Source organism: Microchirus variegatus (assembly GCF_963457635.1).
Source record: "Microchirus variegatus genome assembly, chromosome: 9".
NCBI classification, from domain to species: Eukaryota; Metazoa; Chordata; class Actinopteri; order Pleuronectiformes; family Soleidae; genus Microchirus; species Microchirus variegatus.
In genome coordinates, this window is record NC_139810.1 from 21,911,130 (window position 1) to 21,936,949 (window position 25,820).

Sequence of the window (25,820 nt, forward strand, 5' to 3'; positions counted from 1 at the left end):
ATTCAAAATTTTGACGCCAATATTTTCACTTTTACTGCACATGAATATCGGCTCCAAATATTGGTTCGGCCTCCTTACCTACTAATAATCGGCATCAGCCCTGAAAAAACCATCTCACCCACACCCCGTCACAACACAAAGCTTGAGTGTAGACAGGAGGAAAACCTTTAACTGCATACCAGCCAACAACAAAATGCAAAACACTGAAGGAATGTGGCTGTACAATGAATGCAAACGAAAAAAACGTGCTTTTAGGGGTTAGCGTCTGAACTCATTTGCATGTTAGCTGACAACCCAACACATATTACTTTACGTTTGACCACGTGGGACTGTCCTGGGCCACGGCCAGCAGGCGCCTCAGTCTAGAGTTACAGCTCTCTTTGCTATGAAGGTATTCACAAGTACAGTCAGTCTTAACCTGTGCCAATGTGCACCTCGCAGTTGAGACAGCCTCAGCAAAGCCCACTATCTCCCTGGTAACTCCACACAGTCATTAACACTCGCATGAAGCCTGTCGTCTCACTAGGTTTAAAGCAAAACGAGTCTGACGCGCGATGCCTGTGAGTGTCAATCAAAGTATTAAAACAATCAACCACCGATACAGATCACTTCTCGGGAACGAGAAAGATTTCTAGTGCAACAACATTCCCAAGACACAGACATTACGCTCCGAGCGACAACCTGTCCTTAAGACAGTGGCCTCCCATAACCCGCTGTATTCCCACACACGCAAAGTAATACAACTAATTATGATTATCATTGACATATAGGCTATATAGGCTTATATAGATATTTATATAAACACATTGTGGAGGATGTCCATCCATCCATCCATCTTTATCCTCCACCAGAGGGTCGCGGGGGGTGCCTATCTCAGCTGACATAGGGCGATAGGCGGGGTACACCCTGGACAGTTCTTCTGGAGGATGTGTTTCAGCTAAATCATCCATATGAGGAGATATAGTGTAGTGTACAGTGAGAATAAAATGGTACAGGCTCACCGGAGGTGGCGAGTATCAAAAGGGAAAAACAACAGGCGATAAAGAGAGGGAAGTTGCCCTTTAAACAGGAGCTTATTGGCCAATGTCCCCAGGGCAAGGAGTTCCCATGAATGCCACATACCGGACAGAGTTATCACAGTACATCAAACACATTCAACCCCATCAGTGTCTCCCACACCCGCCCGGTCTCCCTTCCAAACACACACACACACAGACACACACAGACACACACAGACACACACAGAAACACACACCAGCAAACAAACTCTAGTCACACTTTGATACAAGGACAAAACCACACAAACAAAACATAGTCACGCATCAAAAGCAAACCCAAACAGCATGTACCCATTCAGTGACAGAATGCCAAGAGGAATTTCCTGACACCGGCCAAATGATCAAGCAACTGTCCATGTGGGCAAAGCGTGGTGAATCAAAGTTGAAGATAACACAACGTACGCCAAATCTGAAATGGTGACATCTCACTGCGGCAGCCAAGTGACTCTTGTAGCATGAGTCAAGCTCAGAATCATACTGTGAAATCTTTGTTTTCACAACATGGGAACTGGTGCTGAACAATTCAGCGGAATTTTATCGAAATCGCAATGTGGCTTGCAGCAATTTTTAAATCACACGAGACACAATCTTTTTTTTTTTTTTTTTTACCCTTTTACGCCTTAGCCTTTTTTGCTTATTTTAACCATAAAAGGGCCAGGAAATGTTCTGTAACTAAGTGCATTTTTCCAGAATAACTTTCAATGCCTGGCAGTTATTTACAATTCACTGCACGTTAAAATACTGTTTTAACAATTTAAATTTAAATTTAAAGCTCCTCTGCTTTCAGAAACTGTTGGAACTTCTCCGATAGCAACCGTTGCATAATTAGGGTAATGCAAAGTGTGGTGTTAAGGGGTTAAAGCCAAAATGTCTTGAAAAGTGACCATTTTATATTAAATATTTGTCCTGGCCTGTGGACATCATGTTCCACAGACTGTAGAAAACATTCTTTGTATCATACCAAAATCTGCACAAACATCACCCAGTAATCCTTTAAAATATCTTATTCAAATGAGAATGAGAATAATTGTGTTGCTATAGTACGCGATAGCAATTTCAGTCAAAAGAATCACATTTTATGAGATATTTATTCAAAATGGTTCAGCCCTTATGAGAACTGTAGCTCTCTGCCTTCTGTGAGGCTCCTAAACTGGGAAAACACCTGCAGCCACCAAATCAATGTGCAGCAAAAAATCAGTGTGACACCTTTGCTTCATGACAGCCAGGGGTGTGATTCCAATTCTTATTCTGAATATACGCTTTTAATTTCCCTTTTTATATGCCACACTTTTATGTATCCCTAAATCTGTGCTTTAAAAAGTTAAAGACAAGGAGAACTTCTTCTGGAAAACACAAAAATAAGTGCACTTCTTCGTCCTTTCTTTCATAGGAATACATACATTAATCCACTGGAACCTAACACCTGCTGGAAAATTAGGCTGGCAGACAAAGGACGAAGCCTCTTGTGTGTGTGTGTGGGGGTGGGGGGGGGGATATGTAGATGAAAAGAGTGAATCAAATCTGGCGAGGGGGACAGGAAGGGATTGTAGTCAGTGGGACATCAGACTTTCAAACAGACAGAGAGGCAAGGAGAGATGGTGTGAGGGGGTGAGAACAAGGGGTGGGAAAAATGTGTGTGTGTGAAAGAGAACAAGAGAGAGATAAAGAGAGGGGGACAGTGGAAAAGGGGGCTGGGTGGGATTGGGCCTGATAAAATATGTGCCAGTGTTTGTGTGAATGAAAGCAGTGACTATAGCTAAATTTCTGGCCCCGAACAAAAGCAGCTACAGTTGTGCGGAGAGGAGAGGAGGAAAGCTTTTAGTGGCTGGACGGGGCTGAAAACATGATGAGGTGATTACATTAGCATAGGAATCGTCGTTTCCATTGCTATGTCCACTGTGACAGATTCGGGGACACATACAAAGATTTGTTTCTCATGACATACATCAAGTTAAATGTTGAGCGGATTAAAGCTATAGTCTGTAATAGTCTAAAACCAATCAATAAATAGTGTTATGTCTAGGGCTTTTTTTGATTTTTCTTTTTTACTCGATTAATCGAGGAATAATCAGTAGAATACTAGATTACAAAAAGAGTCGCTAGCTGCAGCCCTAGTAAGCTACATTAAATCAGCGAACATCAATATTTTACGCTAGTGCGTGCCGTAAGCGTTAGCAACTGGATGCTTTGGGGCTCAGATGCTGAATCATTGAGGATGTGCTGTTGTGGTTAGGCCAGTTGTAGTTTGCAGTTTGCACCTTGTTGGCTTCTTGTTGAAACGTGAAATGGTCCCACACGTGGGACATTTTCTGCCTTTTAACGGGCTGTGTCACTCTCCATCTCCACCATCGCGCCAGCTTAAATCCGGATGCGCGGTGTGCGTCTCCTAAAACGATCCGTGTGGAACAATGATCCCAGCGCTGAACAGGCTGCGCGAGAACTAAACGAATACCTGAGGCAGAGTTTTCAAATCAAGGAATTTCTGTAATCGAGTAAAGTCATCATAAGAATAAGCCCTGGTGGCTATTCAGTATATTCCTACTTCCTGATTGGCCTCAACCAGCAAACCGTAAGACTATGTCCAATTTTTATGTACGGTCTATGCAACCATTTTGCATTTCCTCTCTTTATTAACTGACGACTGAGCTTGGTTACAAAGGACTCTGGAGTGCAAAGGTTCAACAGACACTTAACTGGAGACTGGAAACTGAGATAAATATGAAGAGTCATGGTTGAATTTCGCCGACTGACCACTGTTGTACAGGTCAAGTCCAAACCTGTACCTGCCTGTAACAAGAACGCCCCTACAAATGATCAGTGCAACGGTCTTTTACCCGTTTAAACCCTCAGAGATTAAAAGAGGAGAGGGAAGGGTAAAGGCACCACGAGTTCTGATATTTGCTGGCCCAAATTCAAATGGGTCTGATGTCAAACAGCAGCTACAGTGAAGATCACAGGACCCGCTCTGAAAAACCCTGCAGCTGACACGCAGAGATGGGAGTAAGTCACAAGACTTAACCTTCAAGTCTCAAGCAAGTGCAAAGTTATTCTTTTGCAATAATCACGCAAGTCGAGTCGTATGAATAAAGGAGATGAAGATGATTTCCCAGATATTCCACATTTAAAAATGCTTGAAGTTTTATCTGTAACAGAAACACTGTTTGCTTCATGCAACTGAATTGTTCATCAACATCAATAAAATGAAGACAATTAAATCTACAGAGCCTAAAATGTAAAGATACTGGAAATTCACTTCAAATATTAGGCAGCAAAAACACGAGCCCACCAAGACGTTAATTAGAGTTTAAATGGCAACCAACTGACTTCTTGTCTTACCTTCCTTTGTCTGAAGTGTCGAATTAAATTTCACATCGTGGTGTTGGTGTCGCCAGGTTTCCAGGTTTATACACAAGGCCGCAAAAGCAGACACCCAATGTGTTCCGTGTTTCCAAAACAAATTGTAACGTGAAGTCTCAAGTCCTCAAATTTGCGACTTGGACGACAATCGACTTGGACTTGACACTCATGACTTCAGACTCAACTTGTGACATGAGTAAAATGGCTCGGAATGACTTGATTTATGGTATATTTACATTTTGGACGTCTGCTTTAGCGACCTTGCGTACAAACCTGGCAACCCGAGCGGCACCAACACCGCCGACTTTCGAGTCCCCACCTCTTTTTTTATAACAAAAAAAAGAGTAAAAAAAACATTTGTGACATCAGTGACATGTTGTCTTACACGCGTCTTCTGCGCTCACACATCACTGTAAGTTGCAGGTGCAAATAATGCTGTCTGTGTTGCTGATAGCACTGAAAAACAGGGGGTGATGACACACTCAGACTATGATGACGTGGCGCCATTAATTAAAGATGTTCAGGACAAGCGCAGCTGTGGGAGAGAACAAATTAAACTCCAAATTATCTTGAAAGGCATCAGTTACCAAAGTCCAGAACAGGCAATTAAGAGCTGTATGTGTGTGTGTGTGTGTAGTTGAAAGTAGTTAAATTAAGCCTGCGGCTTCAAACTCAACCACAAAACCAAGACAAGCGCTGATTCAACACACGCTGCTTCCCTGTGAGTCTTCAGGTTCAGAAGCTTTTCTATTTCCAATCTGATAAAAAAAAGTATCAACTGGTGACCAAAGGAATCAAACACACATACGATTGTTCTCTTTCCTTTGGAGAAATTCAAGGCTGAAAACAGAACAAGTACTTTTGTCCAATCCAGGTCAAGCATGGGAGAGTGGACTGTAGGTAGCACACACACAAAGTACTGTTTGCTGAGAGAGAGAGAGAGAGAGAGAGAGAGAGAGCCTATGTGTTATCTAACGCTGCTTTTTTTTGTCCCTTTATTCTCCTCAGTGAGCAGAACTATCCCATACCAAAGGATTTATCTAATCCAGGTGAGGGAGACACTCTGTAATGAACCAATGATGATTCGGGATTATGTGATACAAAAGTGGCTTAGCTCTCCTGCAGCTCATATCACAACTGATCCCCCTTTAGTCCTGCAAATGATGTCTGAACTTTTATGGATGATGGAGAGAGACTCAGACCAGAGTGTTGGTTTTACTAGTGAAGCAACTGTCAGAGCATCCTCCCTGATGTGAAGTACCTCACTATTGCTCCGATGCACTGTTATGATATACATATCAAAGAGACATTTCCTTTTGAGTATCCAACAACACTCTATCCAATCAGGAGGCAGAAGTCTACAAAGGAGCAATGCTCTCTGCCCATCAGATTAGGCTGTTTGTTGGTGAGAAAAATGGATTTCATCATCAAAACATGATGAGCTGTAGCACGACTCGTCTCGACTCTACACACTTTGGTCTCAGCGACACAAACACACACAAAAAGTGATGAGCAAAGCAGTTGTTTTTGGTGTAACTAGTTCAGGAAGTTCAGTACTTCCTGCATGACTGGAGCACAGACTCCGTCCGACACAGTCACTGAACTGCAATACAGCAAAAAAAAAGGGGTTGTTATTGAGCTTTAAGCAGTGCTGATGCTATTACACCAGACTCCTCTGTTAAATGTGGAGATTTTAGACATTTCCTTGCTAAATGTTGGAGATTAACGCATGTTTTCATGTTTACATATTATGCAAAATCATTAAATCATTTTAATCCTTATATTTGGGACGCTGGAGGCCCTATGAGTCGGCAAAGTGGGAAAAAAGATGAATCATGTTTTTGTGGTCCTCCTCAGTCTAAGTACAGGAGATAAAACACATGATGTTGACTTCTGCACTCATTGCTACATCACAATGACACATTCCTGGAATTGTTGTCTCGCGGAGCTCCGCTTTGTGCCTAAAGAATGCGAGAGTGCAATAGTATCCGGAAGAGCGGAAGTCCGCGAAGTGTTCTATTCTTGTCTGCACAGTGCAGCACAGAGTTCTACACAAACCTCCAGCCACAGAGGATTTATCTGTCCAGTGGATACATGTTATATATGACGGCAATAATGAAGGCTTTTCCAAATGCTAACTGCTGTTAGCTGCCGGAGCCTCAGTCACGCTGACGTAGTTTCCTGTGTCTCATTTGCATTTAAAGAGACAGGCACTACGTGTTTTGGCAGGGTGATTGAACTGATGTGGTGCTTTGACCAAAGCATGTCACAGACATGTTCATTAGGACACCAGGGAACCGGTTTAACTTGTAGAAATAGGGTATAATTTGTCTCCTTTAAGTCTTTTTAACTGATCTACAGTTGGGCATTTTTCGCTTTGACTCTTGTGTCGGACGTCAAACTCATGACTCTTCCAGTGACGACACTCTCTGACCAATCAGTGGCCGGCAGTCGCTTGGAACCTCACCAGCGAAGGTACTAAAAAGTATCAAGCACCAGGTACTGCACTATCGCTAATGGAAGGCAACAAAAAAAAAAAAACGAGTCAAGTCTAGGATGGACTAGGCCGCCATCTTGTGCCACCATGTTTCCACAGCAACCGGACAAACAGACAATAAAGTCAGAGCATGCATTTCGCTTTTCGGGCATGGAAGCTTTACGACACAAACGAAGAAAAACAACATCCTTTCTGCGGTATGAAGTTACAGTCTCACTATTAGATGTCACTAATTCTTGCAGAGTGGACCTTTAAATTTAATTTTTGCCAACACACACACACACAGGCTAGGATGCAACATGGTCATGATATGGTCTCGGGGGCTCTGAAGCTATAATGCAATTAATGCGTGTTATTTCTGTGTGCAGGACATGAAGGAGCCATGGTGTAGCTGCTGTCTGTCTTTAAAAGTATGATCTCAAGCTACTTGAGAGCATTTCCCTTTTTCTATTTTCATGGTTAAGTTCAGTTGCCAAGAGTAAATGATGTCAAAGAAGAGACAGACGTGTCAGATGAAACTGCACTGGATACACAAACACACAATAGGTCCATTATGTCCTCAGGGTTTAAACGTTGACTTTGACACAAGTGTCGTGTTATAGTGGCATTTACTGTAATGTTATATAACCGAGAAACAGCTGATGTTTGTGCAGGTCTCTTCTCTTCCTCTGTCACCTGTGTGCTGTAATATAACATAGTGTTACTTTATGGTCCAATCTGCTCATTGTAGGTCAGCAGCATAGATACACGATATGGACAAAAGTACTTGGACACACCTGTTAAGTATTGAATTCAGGTGTTTCCCTCAGGCTTTGGGCTCGTCCCCTTTAGCTCCAGTGAAGGGCAAACTTAATACCAAGACATTTTGGACAACGCTATGCTTCCAGCTCTGTGGCAACAGTTTGAGGAAGTTCCTTTTCTCTACATACATGACTGTGCTCCAGTGTATACTATAAAGACTCGGTCTGACTTTGAGTTTGCTGTGGGCCACATCAGCACAATGGTTACCCTCAAAGGGCCAGATGTAACTGTCATACAGAATAAATGTAACTTAATGTAACCAAATATAATGTAAAATAAAGGTAACTACTCCGTAACATATTGCTCAATAACTTTCTGTATTTATTACGTATTCAAGTTACAAATATGATGCAGTCTCAATCTCATTTTCACTCTTCGTATGATACTTATACAAATGATACACTGTGATCTAGTGGCGGTGCCGTTACTTTGTGGGAAATGTAGCATATGGTCAACGCACGCCTTAAAGCAGCACGGACCTATTTTAGCACAGATTTTGAAGACCAATTAATCACTCGCGGGCCACATAAAATGACGTGGCGGGCCACATCTGGCCCCCGGGCCTTGAGTTTGACACATGCGCTCTATGCCTTCAGTGCTCTACAGAATGAATGAGCACAAAGTCGCGTACAAACACTCCAAAATCTTGAGGTCTGAAAGTCTTCCAAGAAGATTGGAAGCTGTTATATGTGCAAAAAAGGGGCGACCAACTCCATATTAAAGCACTGTATGCATTTGAACGTCAACATAGAGAAGAACAACAATTTCTTTTAAACTACAACTCCCAGCTGAGCAGTGATAACTCAACACAGGTGTCACTCACCCTGCTGTTTACACTGATTGTAGGCCAAGGCTCCTGTGACCAAAAACTTGACATTCTTTGTAGGAAACATAAGTATAAGTGCATGCTGTTCAGCTGTAATTGGGGAGACTCTGGACCTTAAGAAGATCATAGTACTGTGGTCACCAACATTAGATTTATTGTTTTTTTGTGTGTGTTTTTTAACCAATGCTATAATGAGCATCGAGTGTAATTACTGTACTTCTCAGTCGCTTTAGTGCACAGACATCCAGATAATACAGGAAACATGTATGCAGTTCTAAAAATAACAACTTCTAGAGGTTAAAGTGTCAGGTGGAACCTTAATGAATGTCATTTGCAATACCTGTGTTTGTTCTACAAGTTCATGCACAAACATATCTGCTGAAAACAACAATGCTGATGTCTGAACTGTGACTTTTACACACATGAATGAACTGTATAGTTATCGATCTCTATGCTGTGTTCTGGTTTAATTGTACTTTTTTTTATTTTTTTTTTATGTTTACTATGTAATACTGCCATTTGTGTAAAAATGTTGTTGTTTTGTTTTTTTTTTTTTAAATGTCTGACACCTTTAACATTTCTTCTAGCCAACATCCTGCTGGTGACACACACACGCACACACACACACATACACATACACAGTTACTGTACAATTACTCCATGTACAGGGAGAAAACATGGTGACTGACTGACAAGCCCTGCATGTCTTTATACAGAGTCCTGGGCACACACACACACACACACACACACACACACACACACACACACACACACACACACACACACACACACACACACACACACACACACACACACACACACACACACACACACACACATCATTGAAATGATGATGAGACTCCAGTCAAACTCTTCATGTATTCATGTCACGCTAATGATCTGTCCTGTGAGAGGATGAATACATAATAAGCGAACATGTTGTGCTCAAAACGAGACTGGGCAACACAATAAATAACAATAATGTGAATATTAACAGGGGACAGTGCATTTTTTTTTTTTACTATAAGAATAACAACAAATATCACTCACCTCAGTGCAATATGGTAGTTCGTCAGGTCCAAAAATAAGCAGACACTAAGCTTTAAACTGATTTTTCCTTTTTTTTCCCTACAGTTTCCACTGTTATTTACAAACGTTATTGATGAACGAGATTTGCAACGTCCACAAAATTATTTTACACCCACACACGTTTCCAAAAAGAAAACATGATAACAGCGTGTTTGTGTCTCTGTCTTTACGTTTTATAAATAATACCGCGGTGCTGGTGCTGCTGCTGTTGTGGGGCTTGGAAGAAGAAGAAGAAGAAGAAGAAGAAGAAATATCCCCGGCACAGCCGTCGTTCCGCGGGGTCTGTGTCTGTCTGTCTGCCGCTGAGCCGCTGCTCACGAACGTGTTCCAGTTTCTCTCTCCGCGGGTTCGCCGGTGCTCCTCGCTCGCTGCTCCTTGCTCGCTGCTCGCTGTGTCGCTGTGTTCAGGTGAAGCCGGAACAAAAATGTCAGTAACTTCTGGACATCATCCACAGCGCAGAGGCTGCGGCGGTGGCCTTCAGCAGGTTCTCGTGTAAACTGAGCAGCTCCGTGCGTGCCTGCCTGCTCTCACTTGCCTCAGGGCTCATCACCACCACCACCACCACCACCATCATCCTCCTCCTGAATAAAGCCGGCACTTCGCTGCCGCCACCGCAAGAGGGCAGCGGCGCTTCGTGTTTGTCCCCTGAAAGCATTATGTCAAAGACGGTACAGCAGAGGTTTGAGGCGGTGCTGCGTTCAGGTTCCCTGCTTAAGCGTCAGATTTTCAAAGTGCCCAATTCCGCCAGTGTGATGGGGAAAAAATAAATCATAATGACAGTATCTCAAAATAATGACTGAATACCTCAAAACAATGACTTAATATCTCAAAATGATGAAATAGTATCTCAAAATAATGACTTACTATATCAAAATAATGAAATAGTATCTCAAAATAAATACTTAATATCTCAAAATAATTACTTAATATCTCAAAATAATGACTTAGTTTCTCAAAAATAATGACTTCGTATCTCAAAATAATTACTTAATATCTCAAAATAATAACTTAATATATCAAAAATAATTACTTAATATCTCAAAATAATGACTTAGTATCTCAAAATAATGAAATAGTATCTCAAAATAATGACTTAAGATCTCAAAATGATGAAATAGTATCTCAAAATAATGAAATAGTATTTCAAAATAATGACTCAATATATCAAAATAATGACTTAGTATCTCAAAATGATGAAATAGTATCTCAAAATAATGAAATAGTATTTCAAAATAATGACTTAATATATCAAAATAATGACTTAGTCTCTCAAAATAATGACTTAATATCTCAAAATAATGACTTAATATCTCAAAATACCGACTTAGCATCTCAAAATAACGACTAAGTTATACTGCGTTAGAAGTCAAAAGAACTAGATAAATAGTTTCAGTAATAAATAAAATAACACATAATAAGAGCAGTGTAATTGGAAATGCAATAGTAATAGACATCTGTTATATACAATGAATTGTAAGTATAGCTGCGCATGTTGTGCAAACTGAAGTTGATGTGCAAAAGAAACTTAATGTGCAAAATCATAGTACGGGTCATGAGGTCGGTGACAGAAATCTCAGCAAACAGCACAATAAGTAAAAAAAAAATGAAATAAAAATAAAGCCAACAAGAGCAAAATACCAACAATAAAACACCAATAACGAGAACAAAACACTAGAACAAGAAATAAAACGGCCAACCTAGAACAGACTACAAAAACCACAAAAGTAAAAAGTGGCACAAGAAAAAGAAGGGGGACAGATAAGAGGTTGGAGACAAGAGAGAGGAAGAGACAATGAATGATGATCATAATTTACAGCAGTCCATGACTGTACAGCGAGGCCAAGTTGTCTAAACTAACTGGTGTTAAAAGTCTTCTGAAGTGCTTTTAAAGACCTGTTTTTTTAGCAGTGACCTTGGAGCTCTGTCATGTGCAAGTCATATGACTTGAAATGTATCCTAAAAAAAGATGCCAGAACAGGAGTGATATCCTCTCTGTGTTTTGTCCCTGTCCAAAAACGGTGGACAGCAGCATTTTGGACAACCTGTAAGAGTCAGAGAGACGACTGATCCGGACCAACATAGAGGGAATTACAGTAGTCCAGTCGAGTCTTTCAAGGGAAGGTAGGCTTTCACTTTGGCGAGCCTTAATTGGAAGAAGCTTGTTTTCACTATACTGATCTTATCTGTTTCTCAAGTTTAAAGGTGCAGTCCATAATCGCACCAAGACTTCATGCAGACGCGTGACAGAATAAACTTAACGGGCCGATGGCACCGTGATAACCCTTTAAAAGGTTTTCTCTTTAAGAGTTAAGAAGTTTAACTCCATCCACGTCTAAACATTTCTGAGACAGTCCGCCGGAGACTGCGTGGAGCCGAGCTGTGTGGGAAAGTAAGGGCAGATATATCTGTAGGTCATCTGCAAAGGAGATGTTGTAGTTCTTAAAAATAGACCGACATCTAAACTTACCACAGAATCTGGTGGAACTTAACATGTTTCTCTTTGCTGCGATTGTTTTATGTCGGTAATTGTACTGTGCAGTCTGCAGTAATGTGTCTAAAAATTGTACTGCATGGCTATTTGCATTCATGTTTCAATTTGTCTTGTAATGTCCAAATGTTTCATTTAGGTCAAGTTCTGCACAATATCACTGTTTTTTCACAATAAATATGTGTGTCGGCCCATTACACGCTTACATGAGAGTTTGTTATTGAAAGTTATTGCGGTCAACATTTGTTTGTTGTGACGCTGTGATCCCAGTGAGTGAAGTAAACAATATGTACACAACCATTCAAAAGTTTGGGGTCACTTAGAAATGTCATTATTTTTTGAAGGAAAGGCACTTTTTTTCAATGAATATAACATTAAATGAATCAGAAATACACTCTATACATTGTTAATGTGGTAAACGACTATTCTAGCTGCAAACGTCTGGTTTTTAATAGAATATGTACATAGGTGTATAGAGGCCCATTTCCAGCAACCATCTCTCCAGTGTTCTAATGGTACATTGTGTTTGCTAATCACGTTAGAAGACTATTGGATGATTAGAAAAGTTTTGCTGGTTCTTTGACGAAACCAAATTTTGAAGGGCAACATTATTACTTTGAATAAAAATCATTATTTCTATTGTGAGTTCTATTTCTTGAACTCTTCCTCTATATTTTCTGTTCATTTTGCAACCGTTTTGATTTGTATAGGTAGTGTATATATTAGCCTTTAAAATAAATAAATAAAGGCCAAGATAACACGTGGCAGTAGGTGTTCTGCTCGTGATAATCATTTCAAGACTCAAAACATTTCCTTAAAAATCACAAATCCCACGAGTCTAAATTATACTACAGTCAGCAGGAAATAACGCATTTTTCCCAACATCCCCTGAAGGCCTCTTAATACAGTACACACGAACACCATTGTTCTCGTTTCTCCATCAACCCGTTTAGGAGCCGCGGTTTCACGTGGCAAACAGGTGTGAACTGTGACGGAAGTCACCTGCTTCACGTCCTACATTCAGAGCCTCGCGTTTGTTCCTCCACGACGTGATTAGTGAAGAAAACGCCTTATAAGCAGAATGAACCCACTAACCCCAGGGAGACGTTGTCTTTGTCGCCCTCTGGTGAATGTCATGAAGCACGACAGTTGACACAAGACTAATCACAGAAAATAAGTCACATTCTTTGTTTTTTATTCATCCTCAGTGTTACAATAAAATCACAAACTTTGATACTTAGTAGAAAAACGTAGAGAGGTTTAGAGGCGACGTGAGCACAATCCCAAACGAAGCAGCTAAAATAGACATCTAACAATGCATAAATTATGTGTCAAATAATCAATACACGGTTGGCTTTCAAGACGCCAGGTAGATACATTCAACATTTTTCAAAAAGGCAAACACAGCCACATTTAGTTTGAACATTTTAAAGAAAGCCCTCAGTGAAAAACGCCTGCAGACCTGAGACAACATTAAAACCATGGCCAGTGTGCGCTTGCTTGTGTGTGTGTGTGGGGGGTGGGGGTATAAAAACAAAAAGGTTTATTAAAGGTAATCAACCGAGGTTAATATCGTCTAATGATATTGTAAACATGTGACAAGCAGTAAGCGCTGTGCACCAAGTCCTAAGAAAACAAGTGTCCGTTAACATTATGCAGAACAACAATCACACAGTTTAATGTAACACAGGAAGAAAAATATATTACCGCGTTTAAATATAAAATCTGCACCAGACCGACACCTCAGTAAAGCTTGTTAAAACTGCCCCAGTACCTCTCATATAATGTCTTGTACTGTGCCGTCATGTGAAAATGCTCGTCTTTCATCAGCTGAACATTTTCAACTTCATATTCCTGTTACAGGAAGGCTTGAGGGGAAACAACTGGAAGACCTACTTCAGTGTGTCTGCATTCACTAGTCGCTGTTACACTTTGGTCATGAAATATTTGGCCTCTTGAGTTCCACTTACACCGCCCTTTCCTAATTTTTTTAAAAGTGTTTCACAGAGTTTAATGGACAAATCTCCCATTACTGGTTCCAGCAATTTTAAGCATGTTAAGTCCCAAGGCAATCTCTGAAGTCAGCAAATGTCTGTGTGCCGTGTGAGAGAAAATAAAAAGTTACATGGCTTAAAACCTTGGATGTTTTCAGTCGTTCAGTCGGGTCCTTCGCTTCTTAACAGTTATCTTGTTCCCCTGGCGATACTCCAGGCGGTCGGAGGGGAATGCAGCCGTCCATCTCCAGAGACTCAGGCCAACCTTCATACTTGTTGCTGAGCTTATTGTTCTTCATACGCTAAAAGGTAAACAACAGACCAGGATCAGGTATGAATGGGAGAGTAGCTGCTCTCAGACTGACTGCTGAATAAACCATGAATGCCTTTCTACTGTTTGAGTAAGATTTTTTTGGAATTTTTGATCAATAACTCTAACAAACTTCTATCTATCCATCCATTTTCTACCGATTATCCAAGGTCAGTAGAAGGGTAGAAGCTTGTGCAGAGAAGCCCAGCCTTCCCTCTCCTCTGCCACTTCGTCCAGCTCTTCCAGGGGGAATCCCGAGGCGTTCCCAGGCCAGCTGAGAGACATAGTCTCTCCAGCCAGTCCTGGGTCTTCCCCGGGGCCTCCTCCTCTCATTGGGGAGTGCCCACAACACCTCACCAGGGAGGCGTCTAGGAGGCGCTAAAGGAGCTAATGTAAGATAACAAAGCTAACTGGTAAACAGTGCCTTTAAGCCGGTGTTTAACCACGTGGCTCCAGCTGACTCTTTGAGTTGCCAGTTTAATTTGTGTCATCCTGATTCGTATATCAACTGTTCGCTCGTGGACACATTTGATGGAAGATGAAGAGATTACAAATTTACAAGAAAGGGAGGTGGTGTCAGAGTGTCAGCTGAACCAATCTGAGAGCAACAGGAAGAAAATGTCTGATGGATTAAGACGAAACGTTCAAGTTGTCTGACAAACATGAAAATTCCACAGGTGCACGACATGAAGCAAGTGTGTCAAGCGGCACTTTAGAAGTTTTCAAAACTGCAAAATGTACATTACGACTACAGTTAAAAATGAGCCAGAACATCGTCACCTTGAACGTGGTGAAAATATCTGTTACAGACATTAAGGTTGATGGACATTGCTACAGAGACATTTTCCCAACGAATATTTATGATGGCAATAAGGCCAAATTTAGTCTATAATAATTTATTAGCCACAGGATACCAAAATACTGTGTTATATTGACTCTTATCTCATATTCTTCAACTGTACATCATTAAATAGTAAATCAAAAAGCCGTTGTGACTATATCAGCAGCACATCGCTGGTAACAGTGTTGGATGAGTGACACTTACGACGTCGGTGAGCAGAGTAACTGTAAGCCGATCACGGTCTCATCGAAGCAGCTAAATATGTGAAACGTTAGAATTTATTGATATACCTGCTCAAAAGGACTCTTATTCTCGATGCCCTTGGCTCCGACAAACACCCAGCTGTCTCTAAAGGCCAGGTCTTTCACAGCAGTGCTCCCAAGCTCCTCAAACAGATGTCGAGCCTCTTCATTCAGCCTGTCAAACAAAACAGTCAGGTTAATATTTATTAAACAGAACGCCAAGTCCAGCATCTGGGAACATTTTTGAGAGAGAGTGTAGGACGATCCCCAAGAAGGTGACGAGTAAACGCTTGTCAAAAAAATATTTTTACAGACTTTTTAATATAACTTCTGTTGATGTACAAGCTCCAAATGCATCATGACTGATAATAATATTATTCAGTTATAGTTGTATTTTCTCCGACACTTGTAGGAATCAGAATAAGTTACTTCTTCAATTGTTTTGTCAGTGTTAAGGAGAGGCAGGCTCCTACGTCCGCACCGTTGTACAATTCATGGTATAATAATAGTTTCTTGACCTTTGTCTGTCTGTTAGTGACCAACATAACTCGGATAAAATCACGGACGGATTTGAATGAAAATTTCAGGAAATGTCCGCAATGGGATCAGGAACCAGTTATTAAATGTTTGCCATGATCCGTAGACGCTATCACTGGTTACAACACTCACTGTCTGACCCAGGCGCGCCGGCAGGGTGTATTTTGTAGGCACTGAGCTGCCTTGGCAAGGTCTATGCTCTCCGAGTGCTTTTCTAGTTATAATTCATTGTGTTGTTGTAACAGGTTGATTAAGTACCATGTTGAAATTCAACAAAATACTCAATCTGACATTTGTTACTTGCTTCTGTGCTCACTTGTAAAAGTAACAATTCAACATAATAAATTGTGTTCTTGTTTAAGACTTGGATGATCTTCTAATGCAGGGGTCACCAACCTTTTTGAGACTGAGAGCTACCTGAAGGATAAAGAATAATATGGAGGGCTACCATATTAACATTTTATGCACCAGTTTCTTTTTTTTACCATTTAAATGATTAATATTATGCTTTCAATTGCATACACATTAATTCCAGTGCTTACTCCTAACGATAATACGTTTTTATAAACAATATCAATTATATTTTACTGAGTGATCCTATGGATACATGCAAGTGAGGTGAAGTGAAGTGTGCCCGTACTGGCTGCCTGCGGGCTACCAGGTGCCCGTGGGCACCACGTTGGTGACCCCGGTTCTAATGCATCTTAATGTTCCGATTATTCCGATCACAGTCATTACTTTCTCTTGCTTTTCAATTGCCTCACAAAAAAAATCAATATCCAAGTACCAACAATTAGTCAACGAATGTTTCACCAAGAAAATCCTTAGTCGCGGGCAGCACATTTAGTCAGAGTTTGAAGTTCTTTATCACAGTTCTTCTCATCCCCCCAAATTCTCGGCCTCATCCTTTTTCATTGCAGTTCAAAGCTCTTAAACATGGTGGTTTATTGCACTTCAAAAGTTCTTCAAAACAGCTCAAAGTGCTCCAACCAACTGCTCCCCCCACCCGTCTCCTCAGTCTCTGTATCACAGTTCAAAGTTCTGCTTCATTCTCACCCCATTATCTCTGAAGTTTAACAGAGGAGAGTATAATATTGAATTTCATTGTAAGGACACACATGAAGTGAACTGTTTAGAAGAAGAAGAGCACATCTAAGATTCTTACTTTGTGGCTGGATCATCAAAGGTAGCCACCAATACAAGCGTTCCCTCGTGGAGCAATCGAAGATACTTCAACAGCTCCAACACATCTGAGAAAGAACATCAGAGTGGCTATGATGAATATTAGTTTCTAGAGGTTATTGTACTCTATATACTTCACATGTGTGTCAGGTATTTATTACCTCCAGCCCACATATCGAAGGACTTTACATCGATGAGCTCTCCTGACACACCTGAAGCAAAGAATCATCAGTCACAGGGTACAGTAAGAAAATAAACAAGAGCTTGAAACATCAGATCTCTCTTACCATTGGCCAGAACTATGTTTAGGCCTCTGCCAACATTGTTCTTCACACTGCTCAGTAACCTGGTTGATGCAAACAAAAGAAGAGAAAGACTTTTACAGAGGTAAGTTAGAGGAACATTTGCTTGTGTTGCCCGTAAACAACAAGAAAAACTACAGACAAAGCCAAACAGAAGGAAGAGAGACAGACGGAAAGAATACTTGCATTCAGGTCCCAGACAGACTTAGGGGTCTGATTTTGACAGCACAGAGGGGGGAAAGGAACAGAAATTGAAACAAAGGAAAAAGAAATGCACACAAACAAACATGGAAACAACAGGGAGAAAAAAAAATAGATAGATAAATAAAGAGAAAGTAATTAGTGAATTATACATCTTATCATCCAGGCAGATTTTGGGGCCAATGACATTGGCAGCACCAGACACCAGGCGGAAAGCCAAATGTTTTGGAGGGCAGGGGGCTGAAAGTCCACATTTATACTTTCGAGGGCGAGGTTCACCTTAAACATATGAAATGGCAGTAAATATGAGGGAAATTCATGAAATGATCAACATCATTTGTGACTATTGTCATGTTATGTGCTCTCTTTACCGGTGGTTGGTTCCACACTTGCATCTGAAATGATAAACACATTTTCAGACATAAATTAGCAATGTTGCTTCACAGAGACTTTGACCGTTTGTACACAAACATCATCAACCATAACAATTATAAGTACACTTCCAGATTACATTGTCACTTCACCGTCTTCATCAAACAGGCAGAAGTGAAGCAAGATAATTACACTAAATTAAAAATCAAGTTATTTTGCCAAATAACCGATGAATTGATTGTCGTCAGAGCTACCTCTTTTTCCCAGCAAGAAATGCAAAACAGATGACTTGCTCTCGCCTCCAAACAAAGCACTTGCCACCAGCCATGTGAGCCCCACCAACAGCAGCACAGCCAAAACCCTGAGGGGGCCTGTGGGTGCAAACAGGTCACACCAGTTTAGAAAAATTACACATAGGAGTAAAACAGACAAGAAAGAAATTCCACTGCATTGCACTGCAAAAGTAAACTTACCGGTTAATCTCATGGGTCTCTGCCTTGTAGACCTAGGTGGACACGTATAGGATATTAGGGTGGTTTACACAACGGCCGTGTTAGAAGAAGTTGTAACTTGTCAATACATTCAAAGGGAAAATGTTGGTTTATACAGGGCTGGGTAAAATATTGTTCTTGAATATCAATATAACGGCGGTTCATGTTGCGCAATCACTGCGTAAACACACGTTGAGATGTTTCACATAGCTTGAAATGAAAATGATTCTGCATCTAACAATGATGTTTTCTGCATATTCAGATGTTAAAAGCGCAATCTTTAACTATGATATTATGATATGATAATGATTTATGTGGAATGATTTGAAACTTTACTATAGTGATAGCGTTCGATCTATAGCCCATTTTAAGAACATGTGTATAAAAGTTACTCATATTAACACACACATCTCTGAATGTATAATATAAACATATATACCCACATACAAGTGTATGAAATAAACGAAGACAACACGGACAGAGCCCTTGACAACCGCATCTTCAGTATCACTCACCCGTATTTAAAAAAGCAGAAACCACAGATGTCGCAGAGTATCGCCGTTGCGCGAATAAAACCGACGATTAAAAAACTATTTGTGCCACTTGGGACTTTGGTTATTTCTTGCGCTGTTTCCTCATTGATAATGTTGAGAAATAAACGTGTTGTCAAACCGACGCTCGCACAACTTAAGTCCACAAGAGTCTGAGTAAATTGTTATGCTTACGACGTCTGACTTCCGGATAAACTGCAAACCGCTGCTGCGTCAAAACGGAACTTACGTACAGGAAGTCCTTCTTTTTTCCACTGCAATAACAAAATGTGAATACAGAATAATACAAATGTATAAACAGACTTCCACTGTACAACCAATAGCATCAAGTGAAAATAATAATAATAATAATAATAATAAAATAATAATAATTCGATGACCTAAGAGCATTTAAAAACATTTTTATTATGGTATACTATATCTAATTAAGAATATCTACATTTGGATTTATGAACAAACCCAGTAATTGTGTTTTTTTTCCTGCGATTCGCGTTTTATATGTAAAATATACTACAAAATGAGCATTTATAAAGAAGGTGACTTACATTTTCTGTTTCAGTCTTACAGAAAGAGCATCTGTCATCAATATCTAAAATCATTTACACATACAATAAAAAGGTAGCAATCCCGCTCTAAAAACGAATTAAAACTAACCATTAAAAAAAAAAAAGAAGTAAAAACTAACGAAAATTAAAAACTATTATAACCTTGGTTAAGAACAAATCTGACTATTGGCATACTGAATAGCTCTTATTCATTATTAAGCATATATGTAATTTAATGTACTAAACATAAATAAATCGAACTCTCGCGCGAACACAGCTCCTCCTCCTTATGCTCTTCATAATCAAGATGGCGGCCCACAGTGCAGTGCTCTCTGTGTCCAGGTTTATGTCTCCGTTCTGGGGCGGACACCTTGGAAATACGGTTAAAGTACGTGAAGACATGTTCTTGCTGTTGTTGTCATGTCGGTTTTTCAGGCGTTGTTGTTAATTTGTTAAAATAATCTCGTTCACTGTGTCTGAACACAAGGTCACGCAGTCGAGCTGCGTTGTGTTATCCTCTCCATCACTGTTACAGACATTAATTCCACATAAACCCTCTTCATATCCGTGTCTTCACCAGGTGTTTGGAACAACGCTGACAAGTCACAGGAATAAGGTCACGCTCACAGTGAGTACAGTGAGGACTGACTCTTTCGAGGGTTGCTGTCGTGTTTGTATGACTATAAAATCCATTGCTGCTATACACTTTTTCCGTTGCTCACAAAGGTTTTCCTGTCAGGGTGGAAGTGGTCGGGTATTTATCAGAAACTCGTAACAGTTGCTGGAAGAAAGTGTGGGATCCACACACTGTGTTCAATGTTTTAATCCCACAGATCTTCATCAGTAATGGCCAAATTCAGTGACTGATGAAGATCTTTGAAATCAAAAGGTTGCTCTGATTGATTCACATTTTTGGGAGCTTTGAATACAGTGTGTTGTTCTTGTTGATTATAACATGGGGGTGCTGTGTGTCTATGTGTCCACCATCTTGGTGAAGAAGGGGCTGCAATAACTGACTCAAACCAACTCTTGTCTTTCTGCTTCCCTTGCTGTCCATCTATACCAACAGAAAGAAAACATTGTAAGTATCTCACACTGATTACGCTCCAATCTAATGAACCTTATCACCTCACATTAAATATAATCTAAGGAAACTGTCTTGATTATACAAGCCAATACCTTCCACTGCATAGGTCCAGCAGTGGCTCTGTAATCTTGTCACATTAACCACAGGAATTGCTTAAAATCCTGAAGGACTGTGCAGAAGCTTTGCATGTGATAACATAGTTCCTGATTGGATGTTCTTCTGTGTATTCAATTTGTTTGAGGACAATTTGATCTTAAAGCTACAGAGTTATGGATAAGAAACATGGAAAATGTGTAAAACATTTGCACAGTACGTCTTAACATCAAGTTGCTTGTGAGGGCAAAGAAAATCACATTTCTCTTTAACTCTTATCTGTTCAAGATAAGTTCTTTGTAGTCCGTACATTTTATAATGTATGAAATGTCAATGTCACAGCCTCCTCCTGCAAAGTATGGAGGCAGACACACCGTGACCCTCATACCTGGAGACGGCATTGGTCCAGATCTGCTGAATCATGTCAGAGAGGTTTTCAGGTTGGTTCGATTTAAACGAAATCATGTTCAAAAGTGTTTTGCGTGAAAGCAGGAGATGGCGTCCTCAACGTGTGATTTGTATTCATGTTGTAGGTTCAGCTGCGTGCCAGTGGACTTTGAGGTGGTCCATGTCAACTCTGCTTTGGAGACTGATGACGATATGAATAATGCCATTACTGCCATCCGCCGTAATGGAGTTGCCCTCAAAGGTAGCATGAAACCTTGAAAATCAGAGCACAGCTTTGAGAAGCATCTTGTTAATAACCCGACTTTGCTTGACTCTCCCCATAGGTAACATAGAAACCAAACACACCTTGCCGGCATCTGTCAAATCCAGGAATAATGTCCTTCGGTAAGAGTTATAGTTCCATTTTAGTCCATGTTATTGCCGTTATTAGTTATTTTTATTTATAACCCATTGTTTGCGCTCTTTTCCCACCTTTCTTGCTTCCTGTCTGTATCAATAGCACAAGTTTGGACCTGTATGCTAATGTGATGCACTGCCAGTCACTCCCTGGAGTCCAGACTCGCCACAAGAACATAGACATCATGATCATCAGGGAGAACACAGAGGGAGAGTACAGTAGCCTGGAGCACGAGGTGAGACCGAGTAAAAATCCAATTCAAGGAGTTTTTTTTTTTTTTTAAATATGAAAAATGTTAGGAATAAATCATCTGAGACAAGAGTTTACAGCAGCATAATCAGGCGAGAGTTCAGTTAGCTCTCCATCCCTTAAAGTTCTCTCTTATCAAGTGTTAGCTTGTCATAGGGGACAAACTTTTAGCATCTCCTTGACAACCAAACAGAACTGAGATCAATGTGCAGAGTCGTGTCTCAGTCTAGTAGATGTGATTACTAGATTTGCTAGGAGATAAACAAAGTCATAGAAGCTAAGGCACAAGAGTAGACTGCAGGACAGGATTGTTTTTCCACAAAGTATATTTTATATACAACATGCAGCCCTAACTGAACCTCTACCAATCTGTTAGCATTGCATCTCACTGACTGTAACATTAACCACATTTGATTTGATTTGGGGATTGAAGAATCAGTATCATTGCTACATTCACTCTGACCTCATTGATTTTAGTGTTCACTACTATGACTTCAGCTGCTCTTTATTCATTATTCCCCACGTTGTCTTTTTTTTAGAGTGTATCAGGGGTAGTTGAGTGTCTTAAGATCATCACCAGGAACAATTCCCTCAGGATCGCTGACTATGCCTTCCGACTGGCCAGGGAGCAAGGCCGTCAGAGGGTCACTGCTGTGCATAAGGCAAACATCATGTGAGTATTACTCCTGTATCCTACCAGGGTTGTGGCATGTTGCATCATATTCTGAGCCTCAGAGGTGGAAATGTTGAGTTTGGCCTTTCTGCTTCAACCAGGAAGCTCGGTGATGGCCTGTTCCTGCAGTGCTGCAGAGAGGTGGCTTCAGGTTACCCAGACATCACATTTGACAGTATGATTGTAGACAACACCACCATGCAGGTGACGATTGAACATGTTAAGCATCAATTTGGTAAATGAAAATAATTAAAAAAAAAAGAATTTACCTTCCATTGTGTTTGTGTCTTCAGCTGGTGTCCAAACCCCAGCAATTTGACGTGATGGTGATGCCCAATCTGTATGGGAACGTTGTGAGCAATGTGTGCGCAGGCCTGGTGGGAGGGCCTGGCCTTGTGCCCGGAGCCAATTATGGTCATGTCTATGCTGTCTTTGAAACGGTGAGTGTTTGGCAAATCGCCGTTAGGAGGCTTCTGTCCTGTCTGTTCTTATCGGAAGAAAGATCCATGACTCGCATCCCGTTTCTGATAAAGTGTAACTCTTGAGTTTCATCTGCATCTCTCAGGCCACGAGGAATACTGGGAAGAGTATTGCTGGCCGGAACATCGCTAACCCCACAGCCATGCTGCTAGCCAGCTGTATGATGCTGGACCACCTTAAGTAAGCGTTTCTAGACATAATAAATACATACATACCAAACTCTGGTTTCATATAAGATGGAATGTTTTGACTCCGCTATATCACTAATGTAAATATTTTGCATTAAACGTCTCCAGACTTAATGGCTACGCAAGTTTGATCCGGAATGCAGTCCTCACCACCATGAATGAAACCCGAGTAAGTTTTTCATTATTACAGGTCCTTTTCTTTTAGTTTGTCTCACTGCCATAAAGTTGGCAGGCCATTGTTGTGTGACACAGGCTTTTGAGGTCCAGGTGGCAGGTCTGGCACGTTTCCTAGACGGCGTTACACAAAGCAGCATTGTGCTACCCTGCGTGTTATCTGATTGTGAAGTGTGTGGAGTTGATATTAATTTCAACTTTTGGGCCTGATTTACAATCTGATCCGTTTTATCATCTTCTGCAGCAGTCTGGTTGCTGCAGGCAATTAAAGAGATGTCTATTTGATTTTCTCCAGCATGAATCAGAGTAGTGCTTTGACGTGCTTAAAGGGACAAGATTTAAGCTTATTTAAGCACTTTTAATGCCAATGAATTAACTTAAGTGATGTAATGAAATTACACCCTTCTCAACCTCCCCTGTTGCCTAATATGGCATGTAGACAGATTTATCTGAATTGGAGTTGGGTTGGATTTTCTGCAAGATTTTAACAGATGTGTGGTGCTATGCACGCTCCCGTATGCCTCAGGTCAACATCACAGACTTCTGACTTCTGCCCACCATTAATAAAGCAACAAGTGGCTCCCAGCACATCACACACTCCAAGAGAAACAAAAGCATGAAAAGCAGAGTTTTCTCCAGAGCAGGCTGTCGAGATGAACAAGAAAGGCAAAGACTGGACCGTGCTTTAGTGAACTCATCAGTGTGTAAATTACTGCGCTGTCTTCTGTCATCGTTTTGCTTGAGCCCTGGATGCTCGCTCATGGCTATAGAGACTATAGAGTTTTTTAATTTCTTGTTTAGCCCCTGTAAAAAAAAAACCCAAAGCCTTCAATACAAGATGTGTTAGGGGACTCATTCTGCAGCACTAATTTGTGTATAATAATAAAGTGTTGCGTTTTAACTTATCCCGATCATCCTTTTTTTCTCCCCCTCCTTTGTTTCCAGTTGCACACGGCCGATCTCGGGGGTCAGGGCACTACTTCAGAGGTTGTCCAGTCTGTCATGAGGGCCATCCAGAGTAAAGGGAATCTCATATCAGAGCTGTAACCCACCACTGAGGACACTGTGTACTCTTTGCGCTCATTAGAGGAGAGGAGAGTGTGAACAACAGGTGGACAGTGTGAGAAAAGCATGTCTGTCTCCATAGCATCAGGTCTTCACACTGACATCACAGTGTTGTCCCCCCCCCCCCGTCATACGGCTTACTGTCCACTTCACTGTTATCCTTCTGTGACCTGCACTGTACAGATTATATAATGGTTTACTTTTGAAATAAATGTCATTGTTACTCCTGATGATACGTCCTGTGTTACAGATGTATTTCCTGAGTTCATTAGTTTCAGTCAGTTGATAATGAAACACCAAAGGTCTTTTTTTTTTTGTCACCAAGTATTATAATTGGGTCCTATTAATATATATATAAATCATTATTTATTTTGGAAATTAAGACTAAGTGAACCGGATTGTGCAGTATTGATCTAACAACATCCAACACACCGCAACTTCTTTTGTCATTTTGTCAGATCAGGTATCCTATTCTGTTCTGGCCTGTATAATCACGCATATTTACTGTACTTGTGATGGTGATGTATCTATAGTTTTATACCGTTAACATCAAACTTGAGTCATGTCGTCGCTGATCAGGGAAGAGCTCTTATAGCTTGATATGTAAAGAAAGTATTTATCATGTATGGAGGTCAGCAGTGTAAACCATGTAATTCAAATATTATCAATAAATACATATTCTCTCTTACATTTACCTTGGAGTTTTTCACACACAAAAAAAATCAAAAGCTTAAATGAATAACGGGATAAATACTCTGTCTGTTTTATTCTTTTTTTTTTTACATCTAATTCAACAGTCCTGCAATACATTCTACCTTAATGAAGGTTTGAGTGTTCACTCGTACTTGGAAGGCTGCAGTAAATGATGCTACGTTAAACTAAGGTTAGTATTATTTTGTCTGCACCAACATCTTCCAAAATGATCATGGTGTTGAATCACTTTGAAAGTGAACATTACAATCTTTTATGAAATAGGAGATGATTCAAAACATCTTGAATTTTTGCCTCTGCTTCAAAGGAAAGCCCTTTTCTGGCCTCTAGCTTGGGATAAGGATTATTTTCCTGAAAAAAAAAAAAAGAAAAAGGCTCACTTATCCCTCCATTTGTTTTACAATTTCACGCTCCATCAGTGTCTTTAAACATTGGCTGACATGCTGCTGTTTTACATTTCATCATTAGGTGGCAACATCACTTTCTGGATCTGCCAATATCTAGCATGAAGCATAACAGTGTTCAGCTGCAGGCTTGTGCAGTCAGGAGTAAATGTAGAATAAGAATAACTATTCTGTATCACCATATATGTACTGTATGTCCCTAGTGCA

The 25,820-nt window shown here is 40.5% G+C and overlaps 3 protein-coding genes across 3 annotated transcripts in view; 1 reads left to right on the plus strand and 2 right to left on the minus strand.

The window, feature by feature from the left end:
* The window catches only part of wnk3 (WNK lysine deficient protein kinase 3), a 43,319-nt gene extending 33,196 nt beyond the window's left edge, over positions 1-10,123 (minus strand). The window contains exon 1 of the mRNA XM_083895614.1: positions 9,590-10,123. The gene's annotated coding sequence lies outside the window, so the exon portion shown is untranslated. The remainder of the gene's footprint in view (positions 1-9,589) is intronic.
* Positions 10,124-13,325: 3,202 nt separating this feature from the next.
* On the minus strand, positions 13,326-19,252 carry fam3a (FAM3 metabolism regulating signaling molecule A). The gene is made up of 10 exons (XM_083894590.1): positions 19,104-19,252; positions 18,571-18,602; positions 18,352-18,468; positions 18,097-18,120; positions 17,878-18,004; positions 17,510-17,568; positions 17,384-17,434; positions 17,206-17,290; positions 15,552-15,678; positions 13,326-14,412 (listed from the first exon to the last, which is right to left on the minus strand). Exons 2-10 carry the CDS (start codon positions 18,581-18,583, stop codon positions 14,293-14,295), a joined length of 723 nt encoding a protein of 240 aa, XP_083750716.1. The 5' UTR covers positions 18,584-18,602; positions 19,104-19,252; the 3' UTR covers positions 13,326-14,292.
* Positions 19,253-19,991: 739 nt separating this feature from the next.
* Positions 19,992-25,131, plus strand: idh3g (isocitrate dehydrogenase (NAD(+)) 3 non-catalytic subunit gamma; the record flags this gene model as incomplete). The annotated part of the gene is made up of 12 exons (XM_083895657.1): positions 19,992-20,072; positions 20,265-20,321; positions 21,207-21,304; positions 21,398-21,513; positions 21,596-21,656; positions 21,772-21,904; positions 22,458-22,591; positions 22,693-22,795; positions 22,885-23,031; positions 23,157-23,251; positions 23,368-23,428; positions 24,379-25,131. 12 exons carry the CDS (start codon positions 19,992-19,994, stop codon positions 24,478-24,480), a joined length of 1,188 nt encoding a protein of 395 aa, XP_083751783.1. The 3' UTR covers positions 24,481-25,131.
* Positions 25,132-25,820: the final 689 nt, after the last annotated feature.